At 40.9% G+C, this 13,524-nt stretch overlaps 1 protein-coding gene across 3 annotated transcripts in view; it reads left to right on the top strand.

Moving 5' to 3' along the window:
• The window catches only part of ARFGEF1 (ADP ribosylation factor guanine nucleotide exchange factor 1), a 170,890-nt gene that overhangs the window by 125,353 nt on the left and 32,013 nt on the right, over nt 1-13,524 (top strand). For all 3 annotated transcript variants that reach the window (XR_010598896.1, XM_005311372.5, XM_065585718.1), the window contains 3 exons: nt 702-830; nt 6,625-6,783; nt 8,430-8,580. Coding sequence is in view for 2 of the 3 variants with exons in the window: in XM_005311372.5 (XP_005311429.1) it covers nt 702-830; nt 6,625-6,783; nt 8,430-8,580 (439 nt within the window). In the remaining variant the exon portion in view is untranslated. The remainder of the gene's footprint in view (nt 1-701; nt 831-6,624; nt 6,784-8,429; nt 8,581-13,524) is intronic.

Below are 13,524 nucleotides of genomic sequence, written 5' to 3'. Positions count from 1 at the left end.
GAGCAGCCTATCTTACTTCCCCTAACAAGTAAGGCACACACTAGGATAAATATTTTCATGAGCAGTTTTTCAAGATCTCTACAGGTACCTTTTTGTCAATCTGACTCTTTATATGGGAGCAGTTCTCTGAAATTGTGTGTGTCAGGATGGCACCTTTCAGCAAATTTGAATTGTACCTTTCACTGTGCAATTAAGTTTTGGGGCTATTGTCAGAACTTTTATATACAAATATATATATTTGTTTCTGATTATGCAAAGAATTATGTATGCATATGGAGAACTGTTATCTAGATAATATAAAAACAATATCCACTATATATAACTGACACACAGCTTTTCTCTTTTAGAACCCATGGCACTGCCTAAGATAACAAACATTTACAATTTAAAAAAATGCTCTGGACAAGACTGCATTGTCACTAGAAACTGTGTGTCCGTATTACACTGCAGTTGGTTCAAAATCATCTTCTCCTTGCCTTATAACTGTACTATTACTCCTTTTCCCTATTTCTACTTCCCATTTCTTTTTAGTAGAAAGTCCACTCTGAAGTTGTTGTGGATTAAGCATTTTGGTTTTTTATTATTTTTCAGCGAGATACAGTGATGTTTATACTACTTTTTCTGTTGGAATGAAGTTTTTTCTCTTATTGAGATTGAATATTAAAAATTAATGTAAGGTGTGTGGTTTTATTGTGTTACAGTTGGCATGGACACCATTCCTAGCTGCATTCAGTGTGGGTCTACAAGACTGTGATGATACAGAAGTTGCTTCTCTTTGCTTGGAAGGCATACGATGTGCAATCAGGATTGCATGCATTTTCAGCATTCAGGTAATGTTAAGATTATATGAGAATATTTTGGTTTAGGTGCTGTTAATGGAATGGTAGTACATTCACTAAGTTCTTTACATCATTACCTGAAGATGTAAGTACTGTAATACCCAGTGACTTCCTTGTTCTGAAGTTATTACTGTACCTGGTTTTGAATGTATTGAGTTTATTTTAAATTCTAAATTGCTTCATCTGTTATTTGTAAAACTTTACATGTTTCCATATATATATATATATATATATAGGACTACAAAGAAGAGTTTTCAGATGAACAGACAAACTTTTTTTTATTTTCGTCTTAAATCTTGCCACAAAAGGTTCTGTTTCTTAACCTGAATCTTTTTCAAATATATTGTGTAGTTGAAAATTTGTAGTTCACTGAACCTTGATGGAAACATTATGCTCAACTTTAGAGAGATACCATAGCTATTCTGAAACTTGTGTAATTGGATATCATTTTAACTCTCTGGGACTGGGAATGTCTTTCCAAATATAATGCACAAATGCATCTCGCATTAAATGGGATGTCAAGAATTCCAGACTCACTGGCTCTCGTGGATAAAACTGATTAAACTTGGGAATCAGTTTCTTTTGGGGGCTTTAAACTCTCAGCTGTTGAACATAATATTCTGCCAGTATAGGGAAATGGCCAATAAATGTACTGATCTGCCATAATCTGAGACTATATGTTGGTGGTTGGGATGAAGGCCGAATTTGACATCACAATTTTAAATGAGTCCACTGAAAATAGAAAATAAACTTTTAATTATTAAAAAAGTGATCCCTAAGCTAGACACATTTACGCTATCACCTACTGAAAATAGGAATCTCCTCCTGATAACTTTTTTGCCAGTTAATAATTGCCTTCTCATACTAGCAATAGGTGTGTAGGAGTCTCTCTCAGCAGAAACCAACGTCTTCCATTTTCAAAAGTATTATGGGCAGCAGTGAATCTATCTTGCCATTAGAGAATAAAACACTGCAGCTTCCGTATGGTGTAACATATTTTCTTTTGACCAAGTGTATTGGCAACATGAAAGGCAAGATGGTCAGCATAAATAACTTTAAATTGTGAAAAGCGACTAATGGCCCATGAATAATTGACTGAAAGCAGCATCTCAGAATTTTCAATATAGACTGAGGAACAGCTCCTTGGAATCGGCCACTGTCAAAACGTCTTGCATCTGAAGAAGTGAGGTTCTTACCCACGAAAGCTTATGCTCCCAATACTTCTGTTAGTTTTAAAGGTGCCACAGGACCCTCTGTTGCTTTTTACAGATTCAGACTAACATGGCTACCCCTCTGATACTGTCAAAACATAGGGATTTGTCTCATTCACTTTGTACGTTGCTCCTTGTCATTCAGGGCTTTCTGCTTATTTCTGCTTATCAATCTGGATGATTGATCCTCAGTCTTAAAGGAAAATTTATTGCTTTTTGCTTCTTTTCCCTCTTAAGTGAGGACCATGATATTACCTTCCGGTTCTTGAGAGTTCTGTATCTTGGTTGCCATTAAAATAATTATGGCTTGCCAACAATTACCACTCAGTGATCTCTAAGATACTGTGCTTATTTCTCTTGTTTAGACTAGGAAGTTCCTGTTGTGCAAGATTCTGATAAGTATTGCCCATTTTGGACACAAGACTATTTGGGGATGTAGGGATGGTTGGTAAATTTCCCTTATAAGAATTTTTGAGGAGAAATATGTTGTCTGTTCCATGCTAAATTTTTCTCCCACCTTCCTACTGGTGCTCTCATGTTATGTGTCAGTCTTGTTGAAGAATTATAGATGGGTTATTACCCAAGATCACTTTCTAAGAACAGTCAGTATTTTATGCTTCATGATAAAATCATAACATTGATAGCTGGAAGGGTCTCTCTGATTTTATGGATTTTTCCTGCACAGAACAGTACAGTTCTGTGAGCCATGCAGCCTCACCTCTGAGCACAATAAAATCTCATTTTTAAAATCTGTTTTTTTTCATTATTGTGGTTTTAAAGTGAATCTGATGCTGTAACACAAGTCTGTCTTGGGGCTTTCACTCCATATCTTATACAGATCATAGAATCATAAAAGATCAGGGTTGGAAGAGACCTCAGGAGGTCATCTAATCCAACCCCTTCTCAAAGCAGGACTAATCCCCAACTAAATCATTCTGGCCAAGGCTTTGTCAAGCAAGGCCTTAAAAAAACACCTCCCTAGGTAACCCATTCCAGTTCTTCATCACCCTTCTAGTGAAATAGTTTTTCCTAATATCCAACCTAGACCTCCCACACTGCAACTTGAGACCATTGCTCCTAGTTCTGTCATCTGCCACCACTGAGAGCAGCCGAGCTCCCTCCTCTTTGGAACCCCCCTTCAGGTAGTTGAAGGCTGCTATCAAATCCCCTCTCACTCTTCTTTTCTGCAGACTAAAAAGCCCAGTTCCCTCAGCCTCTCCTCATAAGTCATGTGCCCCAGCCTCCTAATCATTTTTGTTGCCCTCCACTGGACTCTCTCCAATTTGTCCACATCCTTTCTGAAGTGGTAGGCCCAAAACTCTACGCAGGATGTGGCCTCACCAGTGCCGCATAAAGGGGAATAATCACTTCCCTTGATCTGCTGGCAGTGCTCCTACTAATGCAGCCCAATATGCTGTTAGCTTTCTTGGCAACAAGGGCACCCTGTTGACTCTCATCCAGCTTCTCATCCACTGTAATCACCAGGTCTTTTTCTGCAGAACTGCTGCTTAGCCAGTCAATACCCAGCCTGTAGCAGAGCATAGGATTCTTCTGTGCTTCTTCAACTCTGCACTTGTCCTTGTTGAACCTCATCAGATTTCTTTTAGCGCAATCCTCCAATTCATCTAGGTCATTCTGTACCCTATCCATACCCTCCAGCTTATCTACCTTTCCCCCCAGCTTAGTATCATCCGGGAACATGCTGAGGGTGCAATCCATCCCATCATCCAGATCATTAATGAAGATGTTGAATAAAACCGGCCCTAGTACCGACCCCTGGGGCACCCCGCTTGATACCGGCTGCCAACTAGATATCGAGCCATTGATCATGACCCGTTGAGCCCAACGATCTAGCCAGCTTTCTATTCACCCTGTAGTCCGTTCATCCAATTCACACTTCTTTAACTTGCTGGCAAGAATACTGTGGGAGACCATATCAAAAGCTTTGCTAAAGTCAAGGTATATCACATCCACCGCTTTCTCCGTATCCACAGAGCCAGTTATCTCAACCCTGCGCCATGATTTTTCCAGACTGGGGTCCTCAAGGGCTGTGCTTAATTTGCGTATTTCAGCTCACCTATCCTTTTTGGTTGATGGGTGGGTTCATTTGTTGTTTTTCTCCCCTTCTATAGTAGTGGTGGTTCGTAAGAAGAAGGCATCACTCTTTTTCTTTCCCATTCCATGAGGGAAAAGAGAACATCTGCCATGAGAAGAGAGTGCCTTAAATTCCTCTGTTACTGCTTTTCTCTTCATGGGAGATCTGACTCTGACTGCTGAGTCTTTTTGTTCAGCAATCTCTCTTCACCTGATTGTATCACGGGAGAGTGTTCCTCTGATTGAACTGTGCTCACTCTGCCTAAGCCCAGAGTAAAGTAGAATGCCAGTCAGTATTGAATACGGCCCATTGAATTATGTAATCCCACAGGTTTATCGGAAATCTAGCTATACGAGGGTCTGATACTGCTGCCAGTATTTTCTACATAAAATAACTTAGTAGTAAGTCCTTAGACTTCATATACACTGGAATTTTTATAAACCTTGCAACCCACACAGAATTTCTGTTTGCTACCAATTGGCCATTGCTGACTTCTTATCTGAGGATTTTCACAAATACAGAAAAGATACTAGTTTATACTCAACAAAATGGATGTTTGTTCTGCTTGTAGCTCATTTTATTCCAGCTCTTTTGCTCTTTAACTTTTATTTAAAAACCTGCCTTATAAATTCCCAAACAGCTTGCTGCATTTTGTAATTAATATCTATTTCTTGACTTTGCAGGGATGGAATTCTGCAGGTTAGGTCCATGTTTTATATAAAAGATAAAGGGAAAAGTTATGTCCTCCGGTATTATCCAAATCAGATTTATAAGACACCCTCTTTCCAGGAGCTATAACCACAAATACTCATTGTGAAATCAATTCTAATCTCCTCATAGTTATTTCCTGCAATAGCTTCATATGAGAAATGGAATTGTAATGAGCTTCCTTTTCCAAAGAATGTAGTTTCTGGCCTTTGGCCTCTACATGAATAAGCCATCCACACACATCAGTTATACACATGTAGAAACCCCTTCTCTTGTACTTTGTAGCTCTACTCTGTTTGCATGTATGGGTACGTCTATACTTACTTCCTGGTCCGGATGTAAGCGATCGATCTTCTGAGATCGATTTATCGCGTCTTGTCTAGACGCGATAAATCGATCCCAGATCGATCCCAGAAGTGCTTGCCGTCGACGCCGGTACTCCAGCTCAGCGAGAGGAGTACGCGGCATCGACGGGGGAGCCTGCCTGCCGCGTCTGGACCCGCGGTAAGTTCGGACTAAGGTACTTCGAATTCAGCTACGTTATGAACGTAGCTGAATTTGCGTACCTTAGTCCGAAGTGGGTGGTTAGTGTGGACCAGGCCTAAGGTAGGTCAGTCACTCACCTACCCAGGAAGAGTTGCTCCTATACTCAGATGTTCTAGAGCTCACCAATTGGGTTATAACAAGTTCATTTTATAGTACATCTCTACCTCGATATAACGCTGTCCTCGGGAGCCAAAAAATCTTACCGCATTATATCCAAATTCGTGTTCTATCGGGTGGCGTTATATCAAGGTAGCAGTGTAGTTCTTTTTCTGAACACACAGATACATAATGTAGGTCTCTGCCTTCAATTAATAAATATCTCTTAGATCCTCTCTCTGAGGACTTGTTCTGGTGAAAGTCTGTCAGCAGATCATGGCAAGGCAGCACTTGGGCATGGGCAATAGTATCTCTCAACTGGGGAGAGGCTGCTGGGGAGTTCTCTTTTTTCCCTTACAGTTTTTTTTTTACAGAGAGTGCATCTCTCATCTGGTGGGATGTCTTGAATATTTGTTTATCTTAACTTGAAATACAAAATGTGTCTGGTTTCAGAAGAAATTACTTAAAACTACATGCTTTAGACTGCTACATGTGACACCTTACCTTCCCAGGTTTACAGTTTTACAAGGAGAGCCTTATCCCATAGCTCATTAAAGCATCCCTCTCTCTTTCTCTAAGTTAATATAATGCTTTGAAATTCAACTGTATGAAACCTACCTTATTTTTTTTCAGTAACATATAGGTCCTCATTGAAAACTCCACTGTCTTTAAGTTTCAGTAAGCTAAGAGATTTTGTAGATGAGTTTAGCAACAATCAATATTTAATTTCATGACTGTAATGTCTCCCTACTTTTCAGTGTAGTTGCCATTGAGGTCTTGCAACCAGCTATTTGAGGTTGAAATCTATGTCAATGTAGGGTAAGCTAGGGATATGGGCCGTATAAACCAAACAGGTCGTATTACTGCATAGATGGGTGGTGCATTCAATTATTCAAAGAGTGGGCATAGAGAACTAACATCTGGTGCTATATTCCTAACTCGCTTTTCAAATGTATTAATATATTTGGTTCATTCCTATGTGGACATAGGATTATTATAAGAGATATGATTTCAAAATAAAAATTAATGTCCAAATGCCTCCATAATCCATAAAGGAACCAAAAGATATTTAGACATTAACAAGTTATGTAAACTAACAGAAACAACTCATTTTTGTTTCCCTCTGTAGCTTGAAAGAGATGCTTATGTCCAAGCACTAGCAAGATTTACCTTGCTTACAGTGAGTTCTGGCATAACTGAAATGAAACAGAAGAACATTGACACAATAAAAACACTCATCACAGTGGCTCATACAGATGGAAACTATTTAGGAAATTCCTGGCATGAGGTACAAGAGTAGTTCATTCTTAACTATAAGAAAGTATGTACATGAAAGTACATTGATTTTGTATACAGTGTTACTCCTGGGGGAATTTTGTGCCACTGCACACATGCAGAATTCATGTTCTCCACAGATTTCTTTGCTTCCCTGCAGAAAAATGACTTTCTGATGGGGATGCAAATGGGAGCTGCAAGAGCAGCCACATGCCCCTCCCCAGCAGTGCAGGTGCATTGTTTAGGTTGCATGGAGCAGCCAGTGAAGAGGTAAATCACTGCGGTGGGGGAGGGGCTTGGTCACACCCACTCCCATCTGCTCAACCTCAGTGCATCCATACCCAGACCCCCCACCAAGCCTCACTCTCTTGCCCCTGAACCTCCACTGTACCAGGCCTCATCCGCAACCCCCTGCACCCAGAGACACATGCACACACGCCAAATGCCACCTCCCTGCACCCAGCAGCTGGTAGTCCTGGCTGGGCTGGGGGTGGGTGAGGAGCACACTTCCCCTGCATGGAGTGGCAAGGACTGGATCAGACCCACCCCCATAAATCTCCCTTGGCTCCGCACACTGCCCCATCGCTCCTTAACCGCAGTGGAAAGCTGCTCCCTTGTCCACCCAACCCCCATGCATCTGGATGCTCCCACACCCAGACACACAACTCCACTGAGCCTCTCCCCCCCCCCCCCCGCCCCAGAACCCTGGCTGAGCCATACCCGCCTGCGTCCGGACCCCCATCCTTGCACCCAGACCACACCCCGCTGAGCGAGCGCGCACACACACACACACACACACACACACACACACCTGGATCCCCCTCTGCTCCCAGACTGCACCCGGAACCCCCCTGGACCCAGACCACCCCATGCTGAGCCAACCACACTGGATCCCCCCTCCCAATGAACCCCACCCCCTATGCATGGGGACCATCCCTAGAAGCCCCCCTCACCTGGAGCCCCACCCCATAAAGCCCCACTCCATCAGCACCAGGACCTCCTGCCTAGCCCCCAACACCCAGACCCCCCTGCCAAGCCCCATCCCCCAACACCCAGACCCCCCGACTGAGCCCCAACCACCTTAACCCTCTGCAGAGTCCCTTTGCCCCTGCAACCAGAACTCCCCCTCTCCCTTCCCCACCAACCAGCCCCTGAATATCCAGATTCTCCCCTGGACCCACCTGCACCCAGACGGCCTCAAAAAGAACCCTCTCTCCTCACATCTGGATCCCCCCCACACAAAGCTCCTCCACACTTTGATCCTGCTGGGCTGAGCCTGCCTGCCCACACCTGGTGTGCCAGGGCCCCAGGCCCTTTCTGGGAAAGGTCAAGTCCTTGCGCTGTGTCAGGGTTGGGTGTAACCTCACCGCCAAGTCCATGTCCCAGCGCACAATTCCCTCAGGAGTACAGTGGGTTTTGAGTATGTATGTGCTATGTATGTATGTATATAGAGTGGGTGTTTATATGTACACATTCATATTCTGTGTACACATATAGTCTGGGTGTGTAGTATGTATGTGTGTAAATGAGAATTTTATTTTTGAAAACCCTGAAATCTGCCCATTCATAAAGAATTTTATAAAAGAGAACAGGGATATTAAATATTTTTAAAATCCACTTCTCACTTTTAAGTGGTTTCTGTGTTTTGTGTTAATTTAGATTCTGAAATGTATTAGTCAACTTGAGCTGGCACAATTAATAGGAACTGGAGTAAAACCACGTTACATCTCTGGGACAGTGAGAGGCAGGGAAGGTTCTTTTACTGGAACAAAGGATCAGGCACCTGATGAATTTGTGGGCCTGGGATTAGGTGAGTGATATGAATGCTCCAAGTATTTTAGTTATCCAGCTTCGTATGGACGTATAATATTTGAATAAAGTTCTCAGCTTGTGGTTGCCAGTGGCTTTTTTATTGAAGTGAGGCATAATTATGGAAAAAAGTCATTTTAATTCTTATTTATTAAAAACATTTCTGCTGTTGCTAATACAAATGCAGGACTGTGATTGAGATATTTACTCAAATATTTTTAAGAATACTTTTTATTGATTTATTGTCTCTTTGTGGGGGATACAAGGTGGAAAATGGAATAAAATGGCTTCAATGCAATATCTATTAATATTATAGTAATTTCTTAGAGGAAATTAAAATGTAGTTGATCACAAAAGTACTTCATACTAAAGGTATTGTGTTACTAGATTGAGCAATATTGCTAATTCGCTGTACCAAATATATGTCTGTTTTGCCAAACTTGCATACAAATAAAATTGGGGTGTAGATTTATGAATGTAGATTGATTGGTGCACCCTGTGGACTTTTGTGAGAAATATGCAAGGTGGATTGGTTTAAATTACAATAATTTAAATGATTAGTTTTTAAAACTTGATTTAAATTATTTATCTTAATCTGTTACCTACTTAAGTGGCTACTTTGTTATAGAAAAGGTAAAGTTTTGAGAGCTAAACTTCATGCCATCAGTGAGGTATTTTATTTTTGCATTATGATAAAAAGTGGATGTTATATTTCTGATTAATTAGACAAACTGATAATTTTTTAGAAGATGTGTCATCTTCAAGGTTAGATAAATAAAGCCGTTAAAAGCAACATGTTGGAACATTTTTATATAATTGAAAATAAAACTTTCTTGAATTCACACCCATTCCATAACCAAAAAAAAAACTTAACAAATAATCAAAAAAATCGAAATTAAAATTAAGGTTGCAGTTCAAGAAATCTGTTTGAGAGTGGGGAGTAATGCAGTAAAACAGTAAATCCATGGAAACAAATGAAGGTTGTAGATACTACAATGCCCAGTTTTCTTTCTCACGCACCCAGGCAGACCATTAAACAGAAACGTTCGATTTTTCTAAATCTGATTTTAATATGATGCCAGACTCCCTCTTGCTTCATGAGAACAGCTTTCAACACTGTCTGGTGAAAGCTTTAGTCTTGGCTAAAGATTTCTCTGTCTTGCAACACTTTTCCTGGAGCAGTTATGATTCTGTTACTAGCTCCCTGGCATTGCTCCCCAGCCAGGGGTCTGAGGGCTGTCATCCCAGTCTATTCCATAGCCCAATATCAGCCCTTACTCCTCAGCCAATCCTTTTCCCTGGCTCCCTTTGTGATCTGCCTCCATCCACTCTCCCCACACTGCTATAGGTTTTGCTATTGTTGAGGTACACAGTATTCTAGTCCCTGTAAAAGAGAGTTTACAGCTTCACTGCCCAGGATAGTCCTCTCTTGAAGCATGCAAGTTCAAATCAATTTACCTTTATTTTGGTTTTATTCTCTTACACTGCAAACTTGCATTTTAATTTGCTTCCCACAGTCACTCAAGGTCTCTTCTGACATTACTGCTTTCCAGCAGTATTCTTCCTGTTCAATATTCTAGTATGTATGCACATCTATACAGGCATAGTTTTTTGTTGTTGTTTTTTTCAAGGAAAAATACTTATGTCTAAGGCTACGATTTAATCACAGGTATTTTTAGTAAAAGTCATGGACAGGTCATGGGCAAGAAATAAAAACTCACAGCCCATGACCTGTCCATGACTTATACCATAAATATCCCTGATTGAATCTTAGAGGTGGGAGGGAGCCCATGGCACCAGCTGCATTGGGGGAGGGAGGGTGCGGGGAACGACCTCCATCAGCCTCCCCAGTGGAGTAAGTGATAAAAGATTTAGATTTAGGAAAAGAAGTTTAAAAGTAAACAGAAACTTGAAAATACTCTGCCATATCCTTGGAGAAAAGTTGGGAGTTCTGAGTCCTCTTAATCCCATGCAGGAGAACTCAGAAATAAGATACTGTAGAGACTCTCAATCTTCCTTATCTGTGCATGAGTGCAGAATGAATTCCCAAGTTTGAGTAATGTGTTTCTCCTCTTAAGAAAAGTTTCTCCCTTCTAGGTGAGAACTGTGGTAACCCACAAAAAAGTCTAAAATTAAAAATTGCACCACAGTATGCATGTATGGACATGTGTGGTTTTTTTATTAATAAATCCTAGAAGTTTAACAATTGTGTTTTTTTCCCCAACGCTTCCTTTATGAAAGGAGAACATTCCCAAGGCAGGTGGTTCTGACAAGAATCAACTAAAAGAATTTTTCTGTAGGCTGACCTCTTCCCTCCAGCCCATCACGTTTTGAACTGAACCTCATTCTTGCAAATACCAGAGGCAAATACCCCTTTTGCTCTTGTGACACTTCTCCTGCTGTGCAAACAGAGTGGCAGTTAAGTGTTCCTGCCCTATCCATTAGTGTCATGATTTATAATGCTTATTTTGGGGCAACAGTAGGCAAAACCTTCTCTCTCTCTCTCTCGCTCTCTCTCGCTCTCTTTTTTTTTTTTTTTTCCCCCTCTGCCCTTTGTGTGGGGGAGAGAGGTGGCAAATTTCTGGTGCTTTGTTTGTCAAGTTGACCATCCACTGAGCTTTCTCTTCATGTTCCTCTTCTCCTATCATGGCAGTCCAGGTCAAATGGAGTAAACAGATCACCTCCTGGGTTTTCTGTCTGAAAAGGCCTCCTGAGTAAGGAGAGTTCTGCTCTGAATAAATTTCTTTTTGCATGGACCTGTTCAGCCTCTTGAGGTCTAGAACAGCCCAGGCTCTTCCTGATCATTTCCTTACTATGAAGAATATACAGTAGAGCCATAATCACTTTTTCTTCTGAGGGGCAGGTTTTCACTGTCCTAGTTCTGCGTGAATACAGACAGGTTCATTATAGGCCATAGTTTTTTTCACAGAAGTTCAAAAGCTACATTTTATGTTAGATTTAAAGGGCCAACCTTTCGTTAATCCTTTTCTTACTAGAACTCCAAAGATCATGGTCTCTTGTATTGGGATCACACTCTGATCATAGTGGCACATGCAGTGATTCCATCTGCAGACATGGAGAACTAGGTTTCCACAATCTGTACTATCCTCTCTCCATTAGTGGAATCAAAGGGCAAAGGTTACGTATGATGGGGACTCCACAGCCGCATCCTACTAGACAGTAAAGTGATCAGTTCAGGCATTACATTTGGGTCATTTAATGTGTGGCATGGATTTGAAAAGGAACATCCATCTGCCAGAATGAAGTGCTACCAGATTAACCCAGGTAGCCTTTCCAAGAAAGCCTCCCTTAAATCCATGTCCAGATTATGTCAGACAATGCAACAGTAACATACTGTACATTAATAAACAGGAATGGGAAGCTTGTCCCTTCACAGGGAGGCACTGCATATCCTTCACCTGGGTCAAACATCCTCTATCCTTTTAATTTGTATTCACAAAGACATATACAATGGGAAGGTGACTGGCTCAGCAGGTAAGCAATAAATCAAGTGAAGGGGTTGTGCAAACAAAGTTCTGTTCTGGATAATGGGCACATTGAGACTCCCAGAAGGTAAGCTCTTTCCATCAAGTTGAATTGCGAAGATGAGACTGCACTTCTGTTGGAAAAGAGACCTTATAACTTTTGGAATTGATGCTGTGCCTTGTTCATGGAACTACATGCCATACTCTTTTCCACCAACAATTTATGCCACAAGTTCCATATTAAAAAGGAGAAATCCAACAACGAAGTGCCAGAGGAGGACAGGGTTCTCTGACCTGACAGAGATGTCCCTGCTACCTCATCCAGAGCTTCTTAACAGGTTGTATCTCCTCACTAAGAGACTTCTATAACACCCAAATCCAAGCTAATCAAACCTGACAGCCTCCATGTTGAAACGGAAAGTTCTGACCAAATCAAGTTCTCAAAGTGGCTGAAACACTTGCAACGTCCAGAGAACTGACTACCCTGAAAGGCTACTCTGTAATCTGGAGAAAATACTTCAGTTGGTTTAGGGACATGCCCAGTGACCCGATTCAAAGATTTTTAGAATTCCAGTCCTATAGTTCTTTTGTATCACTAAAATATGTGTATCTCGAAGTATATGCTCTTTAGAGATTCACATCCTTAACATAGAAGGTTCCAAATTTATTGTAGAGATTTTCCCCTGGTATTGCTCCCCCACATTTTAAGACTTCTGGAGGCAGCAAAACAAGTCAAGCCACCATCCGAAACTTTCTCCACCATAGGACGTAAACTTGTTTCTTTTAAAGCCTTCTCTACTCCCTTTTGAATCACTGGGTTGGTTAGTCCCCATTGTCACTTAAGCTTTTCATCCAAAATTATTAGAAGCCAAAACTTCTAAATTCTCCATCTCTAACTGGATCAGGTATTGCATTGTAGAAGCTTGTGTACTTGCTGTCAAACCACTGTTGAAAAACATACTATACGCACAACTAGAGCCTCAGCTGAAGGAATTTTGTAAAGCAGCCACCTGGTCTTGAATATCCACCTTGTCACAATTACCACAGCAGACACATCCTTTCAGAGGAAAATAAACCTTAAAGAAATTAAGTGGTCTCAAAATAAACTCTGTTTTTTCCTAAGCGAAACTTGCAATCCTTATTTTCCATATTATTTTCTCACTATTTTTGTTTTTCCCTCATCACTTCATCTATTTATTGTTTTAATCCTTCCTCTGTGACAGATTGAGGGGAGACCGTTTGGGAAAGAATAGAAAATATTGCCTGATATTTTTCTTTCTTTCATTATGGTCTCTCTCAATCTGGACCTACATCAATTTCACTAATACAAATAAATCACTTAGTTTGTGCAAGCTAGTGAGGGTGATATACATTTTTTTTTTAAATAGAAAATTAAGAAATTAATATTCACATAAGAATTTGCTACAGCTTCTTGTTCAGTTTTGGAAGAGTGAGGAACC

The sequence above is a fragment of the Chrysemys picta genome, chromosome 2 (assembly GCF_011386835.1).
Source record: "Chrysemys picta bellii isolate R12L10 chromosome 2, ASM1138683v2, whole genome shotgun sequence".
NCBI lineage: Eukaryota > Metazoa > Chordata > Testudines > Emydidae > Chrysemys > Chrysemys picta.
The sequence above is the reverse complement of the archived record's forward strand: the minus strand, read 5'-3'. Positions and strand labels throughout refer to the sequence as shown.